Here is an 18,391-nt window from a genome sequence, read left to right on the forward strand (position 1 = left end):
AAAACAATCTTGAAAAATAAAAGCAAAGCTAGAGGCATCATGATTCTGGACTTCAAGCTATATTACAAAGCTGTAGTCATCAAGACAGTGTGATACTGGCATGAAAACAGACACATAGTTCAATAGGACAGAATAGAAGACCCAGAAATGGACCCACAACTTTCCATATCCAATGGAAAAGAGATAGTATCCTCAACAAATGGTGCTGGGAAAACTGTACAGCAACATGCAAAAGAATGAAACTGGACAGCTTTCTTACACCATACACAAAAATAAATTCAAAATGGAATGAAAGATCTAAGTGTGATACAGGAAACCATGAAAGTCCCAGAGGAGAACACAGGCAGTAACCTCTTTGACTTTGGCTGTAGTGACTTACTAGATACATCTCCTGAGTCAAGGGAACAAAAGCAAAATAAACTATTGGGACTTCATCAAGATAAAAAGCTTCTACACAGCCAGGGAAACAATCAAGAAAACTAAAGGCAACCTTCAGAATGGGAGAAGATATTTCCAAATGACATATCTGATAAAGGGTTAGTACCCAAAATGTATAAAGAATTTATCAAATTCAACACCACAAAATCAAATAATCCAGTTAAGAAATGGGCAGAAGACATGATAGACACTTTTACAAAGAAGACATACAGATGGCTAAAGCTGGCTCTTGGAAGTTGAGGCAAGAGGGACGCTGACGTGGTAGCCACCGCCACTTTCCTTGCAGGATAATAAGCTGGGTAGAGTTGCTGAGGATCTACCAAATCTGCTGATTAACTATGGAAGATTATATCAAAATAGAGAAAATTGGAGAAGGTACCTATGGAATTGTGTAGACACAAAACTACAGGTCAAGTGGTAGCCATAAAGAAAATCAGACTAGAAAGTGAAGAAGAAGGGGTTCCTAGTACTGCAATTCAGGAAATTTCTCTATTAAAAGAACATCATCCAAATATAGTCAGTCTTCAAGATGTGCTTATGCAAGATTCCAGGTTATATCTCATCTTTGAATTCCTTTCCATGGATCTCAAGAAATACTTAGATTCCATCCCTCCTGGTCAGTTCATGGATTCTTCACTTGTTAAGAGTTATTTCTATGAAATCCTACAAGGGATTGTGTTTTGCCACTCCAGAAGAGTTCTGCACAGAGACTTAAAACCTCAAAATCTATTGATTGATGACAAAGGAACAATTAAACTGGCTGATTTGGGCCTTGCCAGAGCTTTTAGAATACCTATTAGAGTATACACACATGAGGTGGTAACACTCTGGTATAGATCACCAGAAGTATTGCTGGGGTCAGCTCGCTACTTGACTCCAGTTGACATTTGGAGTATAGGCAGCATATTTGCAGAATTAGCAATGAAGAAATCACTTTTCCATGGGGATTCAGAAATCGATCAACTTTTCAGAATTTTCAGAGCTTTGGGCACTCCCAATAATGAAGTGTGGCCAGAAGTGGAATCTTTACAGGACTATAAGAATACATTTCCCGGGGCGCCTGGGTGGCTCAGATGGTTAAGCGTCTGCCTTCGGCTCAGGTCATGATCTCAGGGTCCTGGGATCAAGTCCCGCATCGGGCTTCCTGCTCCTTGGGAGCCTGCTTCTCCCTCTGCCTCTCTCTCTCTGTCTCTGTCTCTCATGAATAAATAAATAGAAAAAAAAAAAAGAATACATTTCCCAAGTGGAAACCAGGAAGACTGGCATCCCATGTTAAAAACTTGGATGAAAATGGCTTGGATCTGCTCTCGAAAATGTTAGTCTATGATCCTGCCAAACGAATTTCTGGCAAAATGGCACTAAATCATCCATATTTTAATGATTTGTACAATCAGATTAAGAAGATGTAGCTTTCTGACAAAGAGTTTCCACGTATCAAGAACAGATAGTTATATTTTTACTGTTAACTTTGTCTGTTTTTGTTTTGTGTATTTTCTTTTCTTTGTTGTAAACTTAAGCTGTACTTCATCTTCTGATTTCAAAAGTGTAACTTAAAAATGTAAATATTGTTCTATATGAATTTAAATATAATAATTCTGTGTATGTTTATAGATCTTACTGTAACAACTATTTGTTACCATAATAAAACTATAAATCTAGTTTTGATGTCAGGAAAAAAAGAGAAGACATACAGATAGCTAAAAGACACATGAAAAGCTGCTCAACATCACTCATCATCAGGGAAACACAAATCAAAACTACAATGAGATATCCCCTCACACCTCTCAGAGTGGCTAAAATTCAGAGCACAGGAAACAACAGGTGTTGGCGAGGATGCAGAGAAAGAAGAACCCTCGTACACTGTTGGTGGGAATGCAACCTGGTGCAGCCACTCTGGAAAACAGTATGGAGGTTCGTCACAAAGTTAAAACTAGAACTACCCTATTATCCAGCAACTTCCTATTATCCACCTGCCCAACCACCAGGTATTTACCCAAAGAATACAAAAATACTGATTTGAAGGGATACATGCACCCTGATGTTTATAGCAGCATTATGAAAAACAGCCAAATTATGGAAAGAGCCCCTATGTCCATCGACTGATGAATGCATAAAGATGTGGTTTATATATACAATGGAATATTATTCAGCCATAAAAAAGAAGAAATCTTGCCATTTTCAATGATGTGGATGGAGCTAGAGTGTATTATGCTAAGCAAAATAAATCAGTCAGAGAAAAACAAATACCATATGATTTCACTCATATGTGGAATTTAAGAAACAAAACATATGAACATAGGAGAAAAAGAAAAAGAGTGGCAAACCAGAAAACATACTCTTAACTACAGAGAACAAACTGAGGGTTGCTTGACAGGAGGTGGGTGGGGGGATGGGTTAAATGGGTGGTGGGGGAAGGAGGAGCAAGATGGTGAAGGAGTAGGAGACCTAAATTTAGTCTGGTCCCAGGAATTCAGCTAGATAGTGATCAAACCATTCTGAACACCTATGAACTCAACAGGAGATTGAAGAAAAGAATAGCAGCAACTCTCTGAACAGAAAAGCGACCACTTTCTGGAAGGCAGGACATGCGGAGAAGTGAATCTGAGGCGATATTCTGGAAGATAGATGGCGGGGGGTGGGGCCTCCATCAGCCGCTACCAGCAAGTGATAGAACAGCGGAGCACAAAATCAGAACTTTTAGAAGTCTGCTCCACTGAGGGACATCACTCCAGTGGCTAAGTGGGGAGTGCAACTTCGCTGGGACAGTGTGGTCACAGGGCCCTCGGGGTCACAGAAAGACCAGGGATGCCTGAGTGTGGCAGAGCTCCCAGGTATTGGAGCAGGGAAGCCGGCTGCAAAGACAGAGCCAAGGAGCAAGCTCTCAGCTCGGAGTTGCCATAAACCATGATCTGCGGCACAGTCAGGCCACTGCTCCTCCAGCAGGGGACCCAACAAGCAGCAGATCCAGGGAGACTCCCCTTCCTCTCCCAGGAGGAGTGGCGCAGGAGTGCCCTGCAGGAATCTGCTGGGTTTGGAGACTCCACACGGCATCAGGTGCCAGAGATAGAAACGCTCGGTCACAGGCCAGATGAGCACGGAGTGTGGCTGGAGACTGGGGAGATGGGAGTGATTGACTGCTTTTCTCTGGGGGTGCACTGAGGACTGGGGTCCCAAGTTCTCGGCTTCTCCAGGGTGGAGAGTGGGAGGCCACCATTTTCACTCTCATCTTCCAAAGCTGTGCGGAAAGCTTGCAGGGAACAAAAACTACTGAGAGCAAACCAGAGCATATTACTTAGCCCGGACCCAGAAAGGGTGGGGCAATTCTGCCTCTGGCAAAGACATTTGAGAATCACTGCGACAGGCCCCTCCCCCAGAAGATCAGCAAGAACAGCCAGCCAAGACCAAGTTTACAGATCAATGAGAATGGCAGAACTCCAGCACTAGGGGAATACTGCTCATAAACTTCATGGCTTTTTTGACCCTGATTCTTTAGTCTTTCAAAGTTAATTTTTTTAACTTTCTTTTTCTTTTCTTTTCTTTTTTTGAATTTTTTTTTGCCTTTTTCAACCAACTTCTTATCAATCCCTTTTTAAAAATTTTTTATTTTTCAATTTTAGAGTCATATTCTACCCTTCATAGTAGTTAACCTTATTTTTGGTATATATATAAGTTGTTCTCTCTTTAAAATTTTGAGATACAGTTTCTTCTAACAGACCAAAATATACCCTAAATCTCTAGTGTATGGATTTGTTCTAGTCTCCTGCCTGATCACATTCTCTCCACCCCCCCCCACTTTTTTATATACTCTTCTTTTTTCAACCAACTTCTAACCTTATCAATTCCTTTTATAAAGTCTTTTATAATTTTCATCTTTACAGTCATATTCCATCCCTTCATCATATTAACCCTTATTTTTGTACATATATAAGTTTTTCTTTCTTTAAAATATTGGGAGGCACTTTCATCTGACAGACCAAAATACGCCCCAAATCTAGTGTGTGGCACTGATCTATGAACCAGCCTGATCATATTTGACATATTTTTTTTCCTCATCTTTTTTTTCTTTTTTGTTTCTTTCCCTTTCTTTTCCCCCGCTTTCAGTTCTCTTCAGATTTGTTTAGTGTATATTTTTCTGGGGTCATTGTTACCCTGTTAGCATTTTGTTCTCTCATTTATCTATTCTCCTCTGGACAAAATGACAAGATGGAAAAAATCACCTGAAAAAAAAAACCAAGAGGCAGTACCGACTGCCAGAGACCTAATCAATAAGGACATTAGTAAGATGTCAGAAATAGAGTTCAGAATGATGATTATAAAGATACTAGCTGGGCTTGAAAAAAGCATGGATGATATTAGAGAAACTCTTTCTGGAGAAATAAAAGAATTAAATCTAACCAAGTCGAAATCAAAAGGCTATTAATGAGGTGCAATAAAAAATGGAGGCTCTAGGGGCACCTGGGTGACTCAGTCATTAAGCGTCTGCCTTTGGCTCAGGTCATGATCCCAGGGTCCTGGGATCGAGCCCCACATTGGGCTCCCTGCTCCGTGGGAAGCCTGCTTCTTGCTCTCCCACTCCCCCTTCTTGTGTTCCCTCTCTTGCTGTGTCTCTCTCTGTCAAATAAATAAATAAAATCTTAAAAAAAAAATGGAGGCTCTAACTGCTAGGAAAAATGAGGCAGAAGAGAGAATTAGTGATATAGAAGACCAAATGATGGAAAATAAAGAAGCTGAGAAAGAGAGAAATAAACAACTACTGGATCACGAGGGCAGAATTCGAGAGATAAACGAAACCATAAGATGAAACAACATTAGAATAATTGGGATCCCAGAAGAAGAAGAAAAAGAGAGAGGGGCAGAAGGTATATTGGATCAAATTATAGCAGAGAACTTCCCTAATTTGGGGAAGGAAACAGGCATCAAAATCCAGGAAGCACAGAGAACCCCTCTCAAAATCAATAAAAATAGGTCAATATCCAAACATCTAATAGTGAAACTTACGAGTCTCTGAGACAAAGAGAAAATCCTGAAAGCAGCTCGGGACAAGAGGTCTGTAAACTACAATGGTAGAAACATTAGATTGGCAACAGACCTATCCATAGAGACCTGGCAGGCCAGAAAGGACTGGCATGATATATTCAGAGCACTAAACGAGAAATATATGCAGCCAAGAATACGATATCCATCTAGGCTGTCCTTGAAAATAGAAGGAGAGATAAAAAGCTTCCAGGACAAACAAAAACTAAAGGAATTTGCAAACATGAAACCAGCCCTACAAGAAGTATTGAAAGGGGTCCTCTAAGCAAAGAGAGAGCCTAAAAGTAACATAGACCAGAAAGGAACACAGACAATGTAACAGTCACCTTATAGGCAATACAATGGCACCAAATTCATATCTTTCAAAAGGTTCCCTGAATGTAAATAGGCTAAATGCCCCAATCAAAAAACACAGGGGATCAGATTAGATAAAAAAACAAGACCCGTTGATATGCTGTCTGCAAGAGACTCATTTTAGACCCAAAGACACCTCCAGATTGAAAGTGAGGGGGTGGAAAACAATTTACCATGCTAATGGACACCAAAAGAAAGCTGGGGTGGCAATCCTTATATCAGACAAATTAGATTTTAAATCAAAGACTATAATAAGAGATGAAGAAGGACACTATATCATACTTAAAGGGTCTATCTAACAAGAGGACCTAACAATTGTAAATATCTATGCCCCTAACATGGGAACACCCAATTATATAAGGCAATTAATAACAAAAGCAAAGAAACACATCAACAACAATACAATAATAGTGGGGAATTTTAAGACCCCCTCACTGAAATGAACAGATCATCTAAGCAAAAGACCAACAAGGAAATAAAGACTTTAAATGACATATGTGGCCACATGGACTTCACAGATATATTCAGAACATTCCATCCCAAAGCAACAGAATACACATTCTTCTCTAGTGCCCATGGAACATTCTCCAGAATAGATCACATCCTAGGTCCAAATCAAGTCTCAACTGGTACCAAAAGATTGGCATCATTCCCTGCATATTTTTGGACCACAGTGCTTTGAAACTAGAACTCAATCACAAGAGGAATGTCGGAAAGACCTCAAATGCATGGAGGCTAAAGAGCATCCTACTGAAGAATGAATGGGTCAACCAGGAAATTAAAGAAGAATTAAAAAATTCATGGAAATAAATGAAAATGAAAACACAACTGTTCAAAATCTTTGGGATACAGCAAAGGCAGTCCTAAGAGGAAAGTATATAGCAATACAAGGCTTTGTCAAGAAACAAGAAAGGTCTCAAATACACAACCTAACCCTACACGTAACGGAGCTGGAGAAAGAAGAGCAAGTAAAACCTAAACCCAGCAGGAGAAGAGAAAAAATAAAGATCAGAGCAGAAATCTAGGAAATAGAAACCAAAAGAACAGTAGAACAACCAAAACCAGGAGCTGGTTCTTTGTAAGAATTAATGATTGATAAACCCCTAGCCAGACTTATCCAAAAGAAAAGAGAATGGACCCAAATGAATAAAATCATGAATGAAACAGGAGAGATCATAACCAAAACCAAAGAAATACAAACAATTATAAGAACATATTATGAGCAACTCTATGCCAGCAAATTAGGTAACCTGGAAGAAATGGATGCATTCCTAGAGATGTATCAACTACCAAAACTGAACCAGGAAGAAATAGAAAACCTGAACAGACCTATAACCACTAAGGAAATTGAAGCAGTCATCAAAAATCTCCCAACAAACAAGAGCGCCGGGCTAGATGGCTTCCCAGGGGAATTCTACCAAACATTTAAAGAATTAATACCTATTCTTCTGAAACTGTTCCAAAAAATAGAAATGGAAGGAAAACTTCCAAACTCATTTTATGAGGCCCCCATTACCTTGATCCCAAAACCAAAGACCCCATCAAAAAGGAGAATTACAGACCAATATTCCTGATGAACATGGATGCCAAAATTCTCACCAAAATACTAGCCGATAGGATCCAACAGTACATTAAAAGGATTATTCACCACGACCAAGTGGGATTTATCCCTGGGCTGCAAGGTTGGTTCAACACCTTCAAATCAATCAATGTGATACAATACATTAATAGAAGAAAGAACAAGAAACATGATCCTCTCAATAGATGCAGAAAAAGCATTTGACAAAGTACAGCATCTTTTCCTGATCAAAACTCTTCAGAGTCTAGGGATAGTGGGTACATACCTCAAGATCATAAAAGCCATCTATGAAAAAGCCACAGTGAATATCATTCTCAATGGGGAAAAACTGAGAGCTTTCTGCCTAAGATCAGGAACACAGCAGGGATGTCCACTATCACCACTGCTCTTCAACATAGTACTAAAAGTCCTAGCCACAGCAATCAGACAACAACAACAAAAAAAAAATAAAAGGCATCTGAATCAGCAAAGAAGAAGTCAAACTCTCACTCTTTGCAGATGATATGATACTTTATGTGGAAAACCCAAAGGCTTCACCCCAAAACTGCTAGAGCTCATACAGGAATTCAGTAAAGTGGCAGGAAATAAAATCAACCCACAGAAATCAGTGGCATTCCTATACACCAACAACAAGACAGAAGAAAGAGAAATTAAGGAGTTGATCCCATTTACAATTGCACCCAAAACCATAAGATACTTAGGAATAAATCTAACCAAAGAGGCAAAGAATCTGTACTCAGAAAACTATAGAATACTCATGAAAGAAATTGAGGAAGACATAAAGAAATGGAAAAATGTTCCATGCTCATGGATTGGAAGAACAAATATTGTGAAGATGTCAATGCTACTTAGAGCATTCTACACATTTAATGCAATCCCCATCAAAATACCATCCACTTTTTTCAAAGAAATGGAACAAATAATCCTAAAATTTGTATGGAACCAGAAAAGACCCCAAATATCCAGAGGAATGTTGAAAAAGAAAAGCAAAGCTGGCGGCATCACAATTCCGGACTTCAAGCTCTATTACAAAGCTGTCATCATCAAGACAGTATGGTACTGGCACAAAAACAGACACATAGATCAATGGAACAGAATAGAGAGCCCAGAAATGGACCCTCAACTCTATGGTCAACTAATTTTCGACAAAGCAGGAAAGAATGTCCAATGGAAAAAAAGACAGTCTCTTCAACAAATAGTGTTGGGAATGGACAGCCACATGCAGAAGAAGGAAACTGGACCATTTCCTTACACCACACACAAAAATAGATTCAAAATGGTTGAAAGACCTAAATGTGAGATAGGAGTCCATCAAAATCCTAAAGAGGAACACAGGCAGCAACCTCTTTGACCTCAGCTTCAGCAACTTCTTCTTAGAAACATCACCAAAGGCAAGGGAAGCAAGGGCAAAAATGAACTATTGGGACTTCATCAAGATAAAAACTTTTGCACAACAAAAGAAACAGTCAACAAAACCAAAAGAGAACAGACAGAATGGGAGAAGATATTTGCAAATGACATATCAGATAAAGGGCTAGTATCCAAAAACTATAAAGAACTTATTAAACTCAACACCCAAAGAACAAATCCAACTAAGAAATGGGCAGAAGACATGAAGAGAAATTTTTCTAAAGAAGACATCCAAATGGCCAACAGACACATGAAAAAGTGCTCAACATCGCTCAGCATCAGGGAAATACAAATCAAAACCTCAATGAGATATCACCTCACACCAGTCAGAATGGCTAAAATCAACAAGTCAGGAAACGACAGATGTTGGCGGGGATGTGGAGAAAGGGGAACCCTCCTACACTGTTGGTGGGAATGCAAGCTGGTGTAGCCACTCTGGAAAACAGTATGGAGGCTCCTCAAAAAGTTGAAAATAGAGCTCCCCTACGACCCAGCAATTGCACTACTGGGTATTTACCCAAAGATACAAATGTAGTGATCCAAAGGGGTACATGTGCCCCAATGTTTATAGCAACAATGTCCACAATAGCCAAACTGTGGAAAGAGCCTAGATGTCCATATGGAATATAAGGAGGGCTTGTACTGAATGGAGCACTGGGTGTTATATGCAAACAACGAATCATGGAACACTACATCAAAAACTAATGATGTAATGTATGGTGATTAGCATAACGAAATAAAATTTTAAAAAATGGGTGATGGGTATTAAGGAGGGCACTTCTTGTGATGAGCACTGGGTGTTTTATGTAAGTGATTAATTACTAAATTCTACTTCCGAAACTAATATTACACTGTAATTTAAGTAACAGGTTTTTAAATAAAACTTGAAAAATAAAGAAATGCATAGAGTGACAAATGATCACTATAATCAATTATATACTGACAAACCAGATAACTTAGAAAAAAACAGGTAATTCCTAAAAATGCACAAATTAATACGATTGAATCATGTCCCATGAATGCAAGCAATAGAAAATTTCCTTAGACCAATAATAAGAATGAGAGTCGAATTAGGAATTGAATATCTCCCAGCGTAGAAAAGCCCATGGCCCCATGGTTTCATTGGTGAATTCTACCATACATTAAAAAAAACAATTAATGGCAATCTCTATCAAAATTTTACAAATATTGGAATAGAGGGAACACAGTATAAAAGTAATGGAAGAACAAAAAAGTCTAGGTATTCTCAAGTAGTATTGCTACTCCTACTTTGTTTTGTCATCCATTTGGGGGATAAATGATTCTTCACCACCTTACTTTGATTCTGCAGGTTGTTTTAGGTCTAAAGTGAATTTCCTGTAAGCAGCACATCAATGAATCTTATTTTTTACCCATTCTGACACCCTAACTTTTTGTTTGGAGTGTTTACTCCATTTACATTTGGAGTAATTATTGACAAATATGTATGTAGCACCATTTTATTACTTGTTTTGTAATTGTTTCTGGAGATTTTCTCTGGTCCTTTCTAGTCTTTGTCACTTTTGGTCTTTCCTTCCCACTCAAATCTCACCTTTAATATTTCTTTGATGGCTGGTTTCCTGGTCATGAACTCCTTTAGTTTTTGTTTGTGTGGGAAACTTTTTTTTTAATTTATTTTATTATGTTGTTAGTCACTATACAATAAATCATTAGTTTTTTAATTTTATTATGTTATGTTAGTTACCATAAAATAAACCATTAGTTTTTGATGTAGTGATCCGAGATTCATTGTTTTCATATAACACCGAGTGCTCAATGTAGTACATGCACTCCTTACTACCCATCACTGGGCTAACGCATCCCCCCACCCACCTCCCCTCTAAAACCCTCAGATTGTAAGCGCCCGGCTAGCTCAGTCGGTAGAGCATGAGACTCTTAAAACCCTCAGATTGTTTCTCAGAGTCCATAGTCTCTTGTGGTTCATCTCTCCCTCCGATTTCACACTCTTCATTTTTCCCTTCCTTTTCCTAATGTCCTCCATGCTGTTTCTTATGTTCCACAAATAAGTGAAACCATATGATAATTGACTTTCTCTGCTTGATTTATTTCACTTAGCATAATCTCCTCCAGTCCTATCCATGTTAATGTAAAAGTTGGGTATTCATCCTTTCTGATGGCTGAGTCATATTTCATTTATATATGGACCACATCTTCTTTATCCATTCATCTGTTGATGAGATGAGAATCTGTTGATTCTCGGCTCTTTCCACAGTTTGGCAATTGCGGACATTGCTGCTATGAACACTGGGGTGCATATGGCCCTTCTTTTCACTACATCTGTGTCTTTGGGGTAAATACCCAGGACTGCAATTGCTGGGTCATAGTGTAGCTCTATTTTTATCTTTTTGAGGAACCTCCATACTGTTTTCCAAAGTGGCTGTACCAACTTGCATTCCCACCAACAGTGTAAGAGGGTTCCCCATTCTCCACAACCTCTCCAACATTTGTTGTTTCTTGCCTTGTCAGTTTTTGCCATTCTAACTGATGTAAGCTGGTATCTCAGTTATTTGATTTGATTTGATTTGATTTGATTTGATTTGATTTGATTTGAATTTCTCTGATGGCTAATGATGATGAACATTTTTGCATGTGTCTCTTAGCCATTTGTATATCTTCTTTGGAGAAGTGTCTTTTCATGTCTTCTGCCCATTTTTTGGCTTGAATATTTGTTTTTTGGGTGTTGAGTTTGAGAAGTTCTTTATAGATCATGGATACCAGCCCTTTATCTGTAGTGTCATTTGCAAATATCTTCTCCCATTCTCTGTGTTCCCTCTTTGTTTTGTTGACTGTTTCCTTTGCTGTGCAGAAGGCTTTTATCTTGATGAAGTCCCAAAAGTTCATTTTTGCTTTTGGTTCACTAGCCTTTGGAGATACATCTTGAAAGAAGTTGCCATGGCCGATGTCAAAGAGGTTATTGCCTATATTCTCCTCTAGAATATTGATGGATTCCTGTCTCACATTGAGGACTTTCATTCATTTTGAGTTTATCTTTGTGTATGGTGTTAGGGAATGGTCGAGTTTCATTCTTCTGCATGTGGCTGTCCATCTTTCCCAGCACCATTTATTGAAGAGACTGTCTGTTTTCCATTGCATATTTTTTTCCTGCTTTGTCGAAGATTAGTTGACCATAGAGTTGAGGGTCCATATCTGGGCTCTCTATTCTGTTCCATTGGTCTATATGTCTGTTTTTGTGCCAGTACCATGCTGTCTTGGTAATCACGGCTTTGTAATATCGCTTGAAGTCAGACAACGTGATGCCCCCAGCTTTGTTTTTCTTTTTCAAAATTTGGGGTCTTTTCTGATTCCATACAAATTTTAGGATTGTTTGTTCCAGCACCTAGAAAACCGTCATTGGAATTTTGATCAGGATGGCATTGAAGGTATAGATTGCTCTGGGTAGCATAGACATTTTAACAATGTTTATTCTTCTGATCCCTGAGCAAGGAATATTTTTCCATCTTTTTATGTCTTCTTCAATTTCTTTCATGAGTGCTCTGTAGTTCCTAGAGTATAGATCCTTTACCTCTTTGGTTTGGTTTATTCTGAGGTATCTTATGGTTTTTGGTGCTATAGTAAATGGAATTGTTACTCTAATTTCTCTTTCTAGAGTTGCATTGTTAGTGTATAAGAAAGCAACTGATTTCTGTGCATTGATTTTGTAACCTCCACATTACTGAATTGGTGTATGAGTTCTAGTAATTTGGGGGTGGAGTCTTTTGGGTTTTCCACATAAAGTATCATGTCATCAGTGAAGAGGGAGAGGTTAACTTCTTCTTTGCCAGTCTGAATACCTTTTATTTCTTTTTGTTGTCTGATTGCTGTTGCTAAGACTTCTAGTACTATGTTGAACAACAGTGGCAAGAGTGGGCATTCTTGACGTGTTCCTGATCTTAAGGGAAAGGCTCTCAGCTTTTCCCCATTGAGGATGATATTTACTGTGGATTTTTCATAGATGGATTTTATGAACTTGAGGAATGTTCCCTCTAGCCCTATATTCTGAAGACTTTTAATCAGGAAAGGTGCTGTATTTTCTCAAATGCTTTTTCTGCATCAACTGAGAAGACCATATGGTTCTTCTCTCTCCTCTTATTATTGGGTTCTATCACATTGATTGATTTGCGAAAGTTGAACCACCCTTGCATCCCGGGGATAAATCCCACTTGGTCATGGTGGATGATCCTTTTAATGTATTGTTGGATCCTACTTGCTAGGATTTTGTTGAGGCTTTTGGAATCCATATTCATCAGGGATATCGGTTTGAAATTCTCCTTTTCGATGGGGTCTTTGCCTGGTTTGGGGATTAAGGTACTACTGGCCTCATAGAATAAGTCTGGAAGCTCTCCTTCTGTTTCTATTCTTTGAAACAGCTTCAGGAGAATAGGTATTATTTCTTCCTTGAATGTTTGGTAGAACCCTCCAGGGAATACATCAGGCCCTGGATTCTTGTTTTTTGGGAGGATTTGATCACTGCTTCAATCTCGTTACTGGTTATTGGCCTATTCAGGTTGTCAGTTTCTTCCTGTTTCAGTCTTGGCAGTTTATAGGTTTCCGGAAGGCATCCATTTCATCCACGTTGCTCAGTTTATTGGCATATAGTTGTTGATAATAATTTCTAATAATTGTTTCTATTTCCTTGGTTTTAGTCGTGATCTCTCCCCTTTCATTCATAATTTTATTAATTTGGGTCTTTTCTCTTTTCTTTTGGATAAGTCTGGCTAGTGGTTTATTGATTTTATTAATTCTTTCAAAGAACCAACTTCTAGTTTCATTGATCTGTTCTATTGTGTTTCTGGCTTCTAATTCATTGATCTCTGCTCTAATTTAATTAATTTTCTTCTAATGCGTGGCTTAGGCATTGTTTGTTGCTTTTTCTCTAGTTCTTCAAGGAGTAAAGTTAGTCGGTGAATTCGGGATTTCTCTATTTTATTGAGTGCGGCTTGGATGGCTATGTATGTCCTCCATAGGACCACCTTTGCAGTATCCCATAGGTTTTGGACCAATGTGTTTTCATTCTCATTTGTTTCCATGAATTGTTTAAGTTCTTCTTTGATTTCCTGGTTGACCCAAAAATTCTTGAGTAGAGTGGTCTTAGCTTCTAAGTGTTTGAATTTCTTCCAAATTTTTTCTTGTGATTGAATTCCAGTTTTAAAGCATTATGGTCTGAGAATATGCAGGGAATAATCTCAATCTTTTGGTATCAGTTGAGACCTGATTTGTGACCCAGTATGTGGTCTATTCTGGAGAAAGTTCCATGTGCGCTTGAGAAGAATGAGTATTCTGTTGTTATAGGGTGGAATGTTCTGTATATATCTATGAGGTCCATCTGGTCCAGTGTGTCCTTCAGAGCTCTTGTTTCTTTGTTGATCTTCTGCTTAGATGATCTTTCTATTCCTGAGAGTGGAGTATTGAGGTCTCCTACACTTAACATATTGTTATCAATATGACTCTTTATTTTGGTTAACAGTTGGCTTATGTAGATGGCTGCTCCCATGTTGGGGGCATAGATAATTGCAATTGTTAGATCTTCTTGTTGGATAGATCCTTTAAGAATGATATAGTGTCCTTCTGTGTCTCTAACTACAGTCTTTAATTTAAAATCTAATTTGTGTGATATAAGAATTGCTACCCCAGGTTTCTTTTGAAGTCCATTGGCATGGAAGATGGATCTCCATCCCTTCACTTTCAGTCTGGATGTATCTTTAGGTTCAAAATGAGTCTCTTGTAAACAGCATATGGATGGGTCCTGTCTTTTTATTCAATCTGCAACCCTGTGCCATTTCATGGGAGCATTTAGACTGTTCATGTTGAGAGTGATTATTGAAAGATAGGAATTTATTGTTATCATGCTGTCTGTGAAGACCATGTTTTTATAGATTGTCCCTGTAAATTTCTGATGTATATCACACTTGGAGTCTTTCTCCTTTTATAGGACACTCCCTTAATATTTTTTGCAGGGCCGGCTTAGTGTTCACATATTCTTCCATTTTCTGCTGGTCTTGGAAGCTCTGCATCTCTCTGTCCATTCTAAATGACAGCCTTGCCAGATAAAGTATTCTTGGCTGCATGTTCTTCTCATTTACTACCCTGAATATGTCTTGCCAGTCCTTTCTGGCTGGCCAGGTTTCTGTGCTTAGGTCTGATGTTATTCTGATGTTCCTCCCTCTGTACATAAGGAATGTCTTCCGGCAACTGCCCTTAAGTTGGTTTCCTTGGTTCTAAGATTTTCGAGTTTTACTATTACAATCCATGGTGTTGGCCTGTTTTCCTTGATCTTGGGATGGGTCCTCTCTGCCTCGAGGACACGAATGTTTGTTTCATTCCCCAGATTAGGGAAGTTCTCAGCTACAATTTGCTCAGATATATCTTCTAGTCCTCTCTCTCTCTCCACCCCCCCAGGGATCCCAATAATTCTGACATTGGAACGCTTCATGGTGTCACTTATTTCTCTGATTCTATTTTCATGGATTCTGAGTAGTTTTTCCCTGGTCTCCTCTTTTTCCTTCTTTTCTATTAATTGGTCTTCTAAATCAGTAGTTCGTTCTTCTGCCTAGTTTACCCTAGCTGTTAGATTATCTAGATTAGATTGGATCTCACTGATAGCATTTTTAAGTTCTGCCAGTTCAGCTTTCATTTCTGCCCTTAAAGACTCTATGTTGCCATTAATTGATTTCTCCATTCTAGCTCTTGTTTTCACAACTGCTAGCCTGAATTCCATCTCCGACATCTTGGTTTTATCTGAATTCATTTGTAAATCTGCAGCATAAGTCACAGACCCTGAGTTTTTTCCTATTTTATTTTTCCTATCATATTCCTATTATCTTCCAGGCATTTGGTTTCCAGGTATGAAGTGAGGAGCCATGATTCTGTGGGCAGCTTTCAGAGGATAAACAGAAGGGGGAGGGACCTGTCAGGATCCTAGAAAGAGGAAGAACCCCCTCCTAGTCATTGTTTTGAGGGGTCATTGAGGGAATTTATAGAGTCCAAATTATTGACCACAACCCAAGCAAGATGCACCTGTTTTATAGGGACCTTAGGTTTGCTGGCCTCTTGTTTTCCCAGCCTGTCTCCTGGGGGAGGGGCCTGCCATGGTGTTACTCAGGCAACCCTGTTTAGGCACAGTAGCCTTGCCCTCTGTGGCAGAGGATGGGCTCAGTGGAACCCGGTTTTTCGGGCCTTTTTTCCTCTGGTGGCTTTCTCTGGTGGCTTTCCACATCTCTTCAGAGAGTCAGAGCAAAGAGATAGTTAACAACCCTCTGCCTCAGAGCAGAGAGATTGCAGTCTGTTCTTCAGTGAGCTCTCCAGGCCACACTCTCTCCATTTCTGTCTGTGCTGCTATAAACTGCAGTGTCTCAGGGGCGCCTGGGTGGCTCAGCCATTTATCATCTGCCTTTGGTACAGGTCATGATCCCAGAGTCCTGGGATCGAGCCCCACATCGGGCTCCTTGCTCAGCAGGGAGGCCTGCTTCTCCCTCTCCCACTCCGCCTGCTTGTGTTTCCACTCTCACTGTCTCTCTCTCTCTCTGTCAAAAAATAAATAAAAATCTTTAAATAAAAAAAATTAAAAAACAAACAAAAAAACCCCTGCAGTGTCTGGGTTGTGCGCCCCTCAGCCAGGCTCCCAGTCCTCACCTCCAGGTTGGGCACGTCTCTGCCCTTTGTGCTTCTAAAACCACCAGTCACCCCCAGTTCACATGCATGGCCCTGCTGCTCTGGGTTTCCGTCTGGGGGGCTGCCCTAAAGTCCTTTCCCTGTCCAAACCAGTCTGCAATCTGTGTCCCTTCCCCATCATGGGAGGGTATTGTTCTCCACTGGTGCAGGATCCTGATGGTTCCTTCCCCCTTTTGTTTATCCTCTGATATCTGCCTGCAGAATCATGGCTCCCCACTTCGTACCTGGAAACCAAATGCCTGCAATAGGCTGTAGAGATCCAGACCTATCTTCTTACATCTCAGGCTGATTTTGTGGGTGTTCTGAATGGTCTTGTAGATATCCAGCTCAATTCTGGGGACCAGTTGGTATACGGTCCCCTACTCCTCTGCCATCTTTTCCCTCCGAAACACATATTCTTTATCCATTCACTGTTGAAAGACATCTTGGCTCATTCCACATTTTGGCTATTGTGGACACTGCTGCTATGAACATTGGGGTGCATGTGTCCCTTCATTTCACTACATCTATATCTTTGGGGTAAATACCTAGTAGTGAAATTGCTGGGTCATAGGGTAGCTCGATTTTTAATTTTTTGAGAAACCTCCATACTGTTTTCCAGAGTGGCTGTACCAGCTTGCATTTGCACCAACAATGTAAGAGGTTTCCCTTTCTCCACATTCTCACCAACGTTTGTTGTTCCCTATCTTTTTAATTTTAGCCATTCTAACTGGTTTAAGGTGGTATCTAATTTTGGCTTTGGTTTGAATTTCCCTGATGGCTAGTGATGTTGATTTTTTCATGCATCTGTTAGCCATATGTATGTCTTCTTTGGAAAAGTGTCTCTTCGTGTTTTCTGCCAATTTCTTGCCTGGATTTTTTGGTTTTGGGGGGTTGAGTTTGAGAAGATCTTTATAGATCTTGGATACTGGCCCTTTATCTGTAATGTCATTTGCAAATATCTTCTCCCATTCAGTGGGTTGCCTCTTAGTTTTGTTGACTGTTTCCTTTGCTGTGCAGAAGATTTTTATCTTGATGAAGTCCCGATAATTCATTTTTGCTTTTGATCCCTTCCCTTTAGAGACATGTCTTGAAAGAAATTTCTGTGGCGAGTGTCAAAGAGGTTATTGCCTATGTTCCCCTCTAGGATTTTGATGGATTCCTGTCTCACATTAAGGTCTTTCATCCATTTTGAGTTTATCTTGGTGTATGAGATAATGGTCAGTTTCCTTCTTCTGCATGTGGGTGTCCAATTTTCCCAGCACCTTTTATTGAAGGGACTGTCTTTATTTCATTGTATATTCTTTCCTGATTTGTCAAGGATTAGTTGACCATAGAGTTGAGGGTCCATTTCTGAGTTCTCTATTCTGTTCTATTGATCTATGTGTCTGTTTTTGTGCTAATATCATGCTCTCCTGATGATCATAGCTTTGTAATATAGCTTGAAGTCAGGCATTGTGATGCCCCCAGCTTTGTTTTTCCTTTTCCACATTCCTCTGGCTATTCAGGGTCTTTTCTGGTTCTGTACAAATTTTAGGATTGCTTATTCCAGCTCTGTGAAAAATGTCAGTGGTATTTTGATAGGAATTGCCTTGAATGTGTAGATTCCTCTGGGTAGCATAGACATTTTATAATTGTAAATGGATCGATTCCTTAATCTTTCTTTCTTCAATCACATTTTTAGTGTATAGAAATGCGACTGATTTCTGTGCATTGGTTTTGTGTCCTGTGATGTTGAATTGTTGTATGAGTTCTAGCAATTTTGGGGTGGAGTCTTTTGAGTTTTCCACATAAAAGATCGTGTCATCATGTATCATATGACCTCACTGATATGAGGAATTCTTAATCTCAGGAAACAAACTGAGGGTTGCTGGAGTGGGGGGGGGGGGG

The 18,391-nt window shown here is 39.5% G+C and overlaps 1 protein-coding gene across 1 annotated transcript; it reads left to right on the plus strand.

Moving 5' to 3' along the window:
• Positions 1–776: 776 nt before the first annotated feature.
• On the plus strand, positions 777–2,087 carry LOC118025943 (cyclin-dependent kinase 1-like). The gene is given in 3 exon segments (XM_035028649.1): positions 777–829; positions 831–1,484; positions 1,673–2,087. Coding segments are annotated over 3 exon segments (882 nt in total). The 3' UTR covers positions 1,848–2,087.
• Positions 2,088–18,391: the final 16,304 nt, after the last annotated feature.

Source organism: Mirounga leonina, unplaced genomic scaffold (genome assembly GCF_011800145.1).
Source record: "Mirounga leonina isolate KUSES-001 unplaced genomic scaffold, KU_Mleo_1.0 Mir_204, whole genome shotgun sequence".
Lineage (NCBI taxonomy): Eukaryota > Metazoa > Chordata > Mammalia > Carnivora > Phocidae > Mirounga > Mirounga leonina.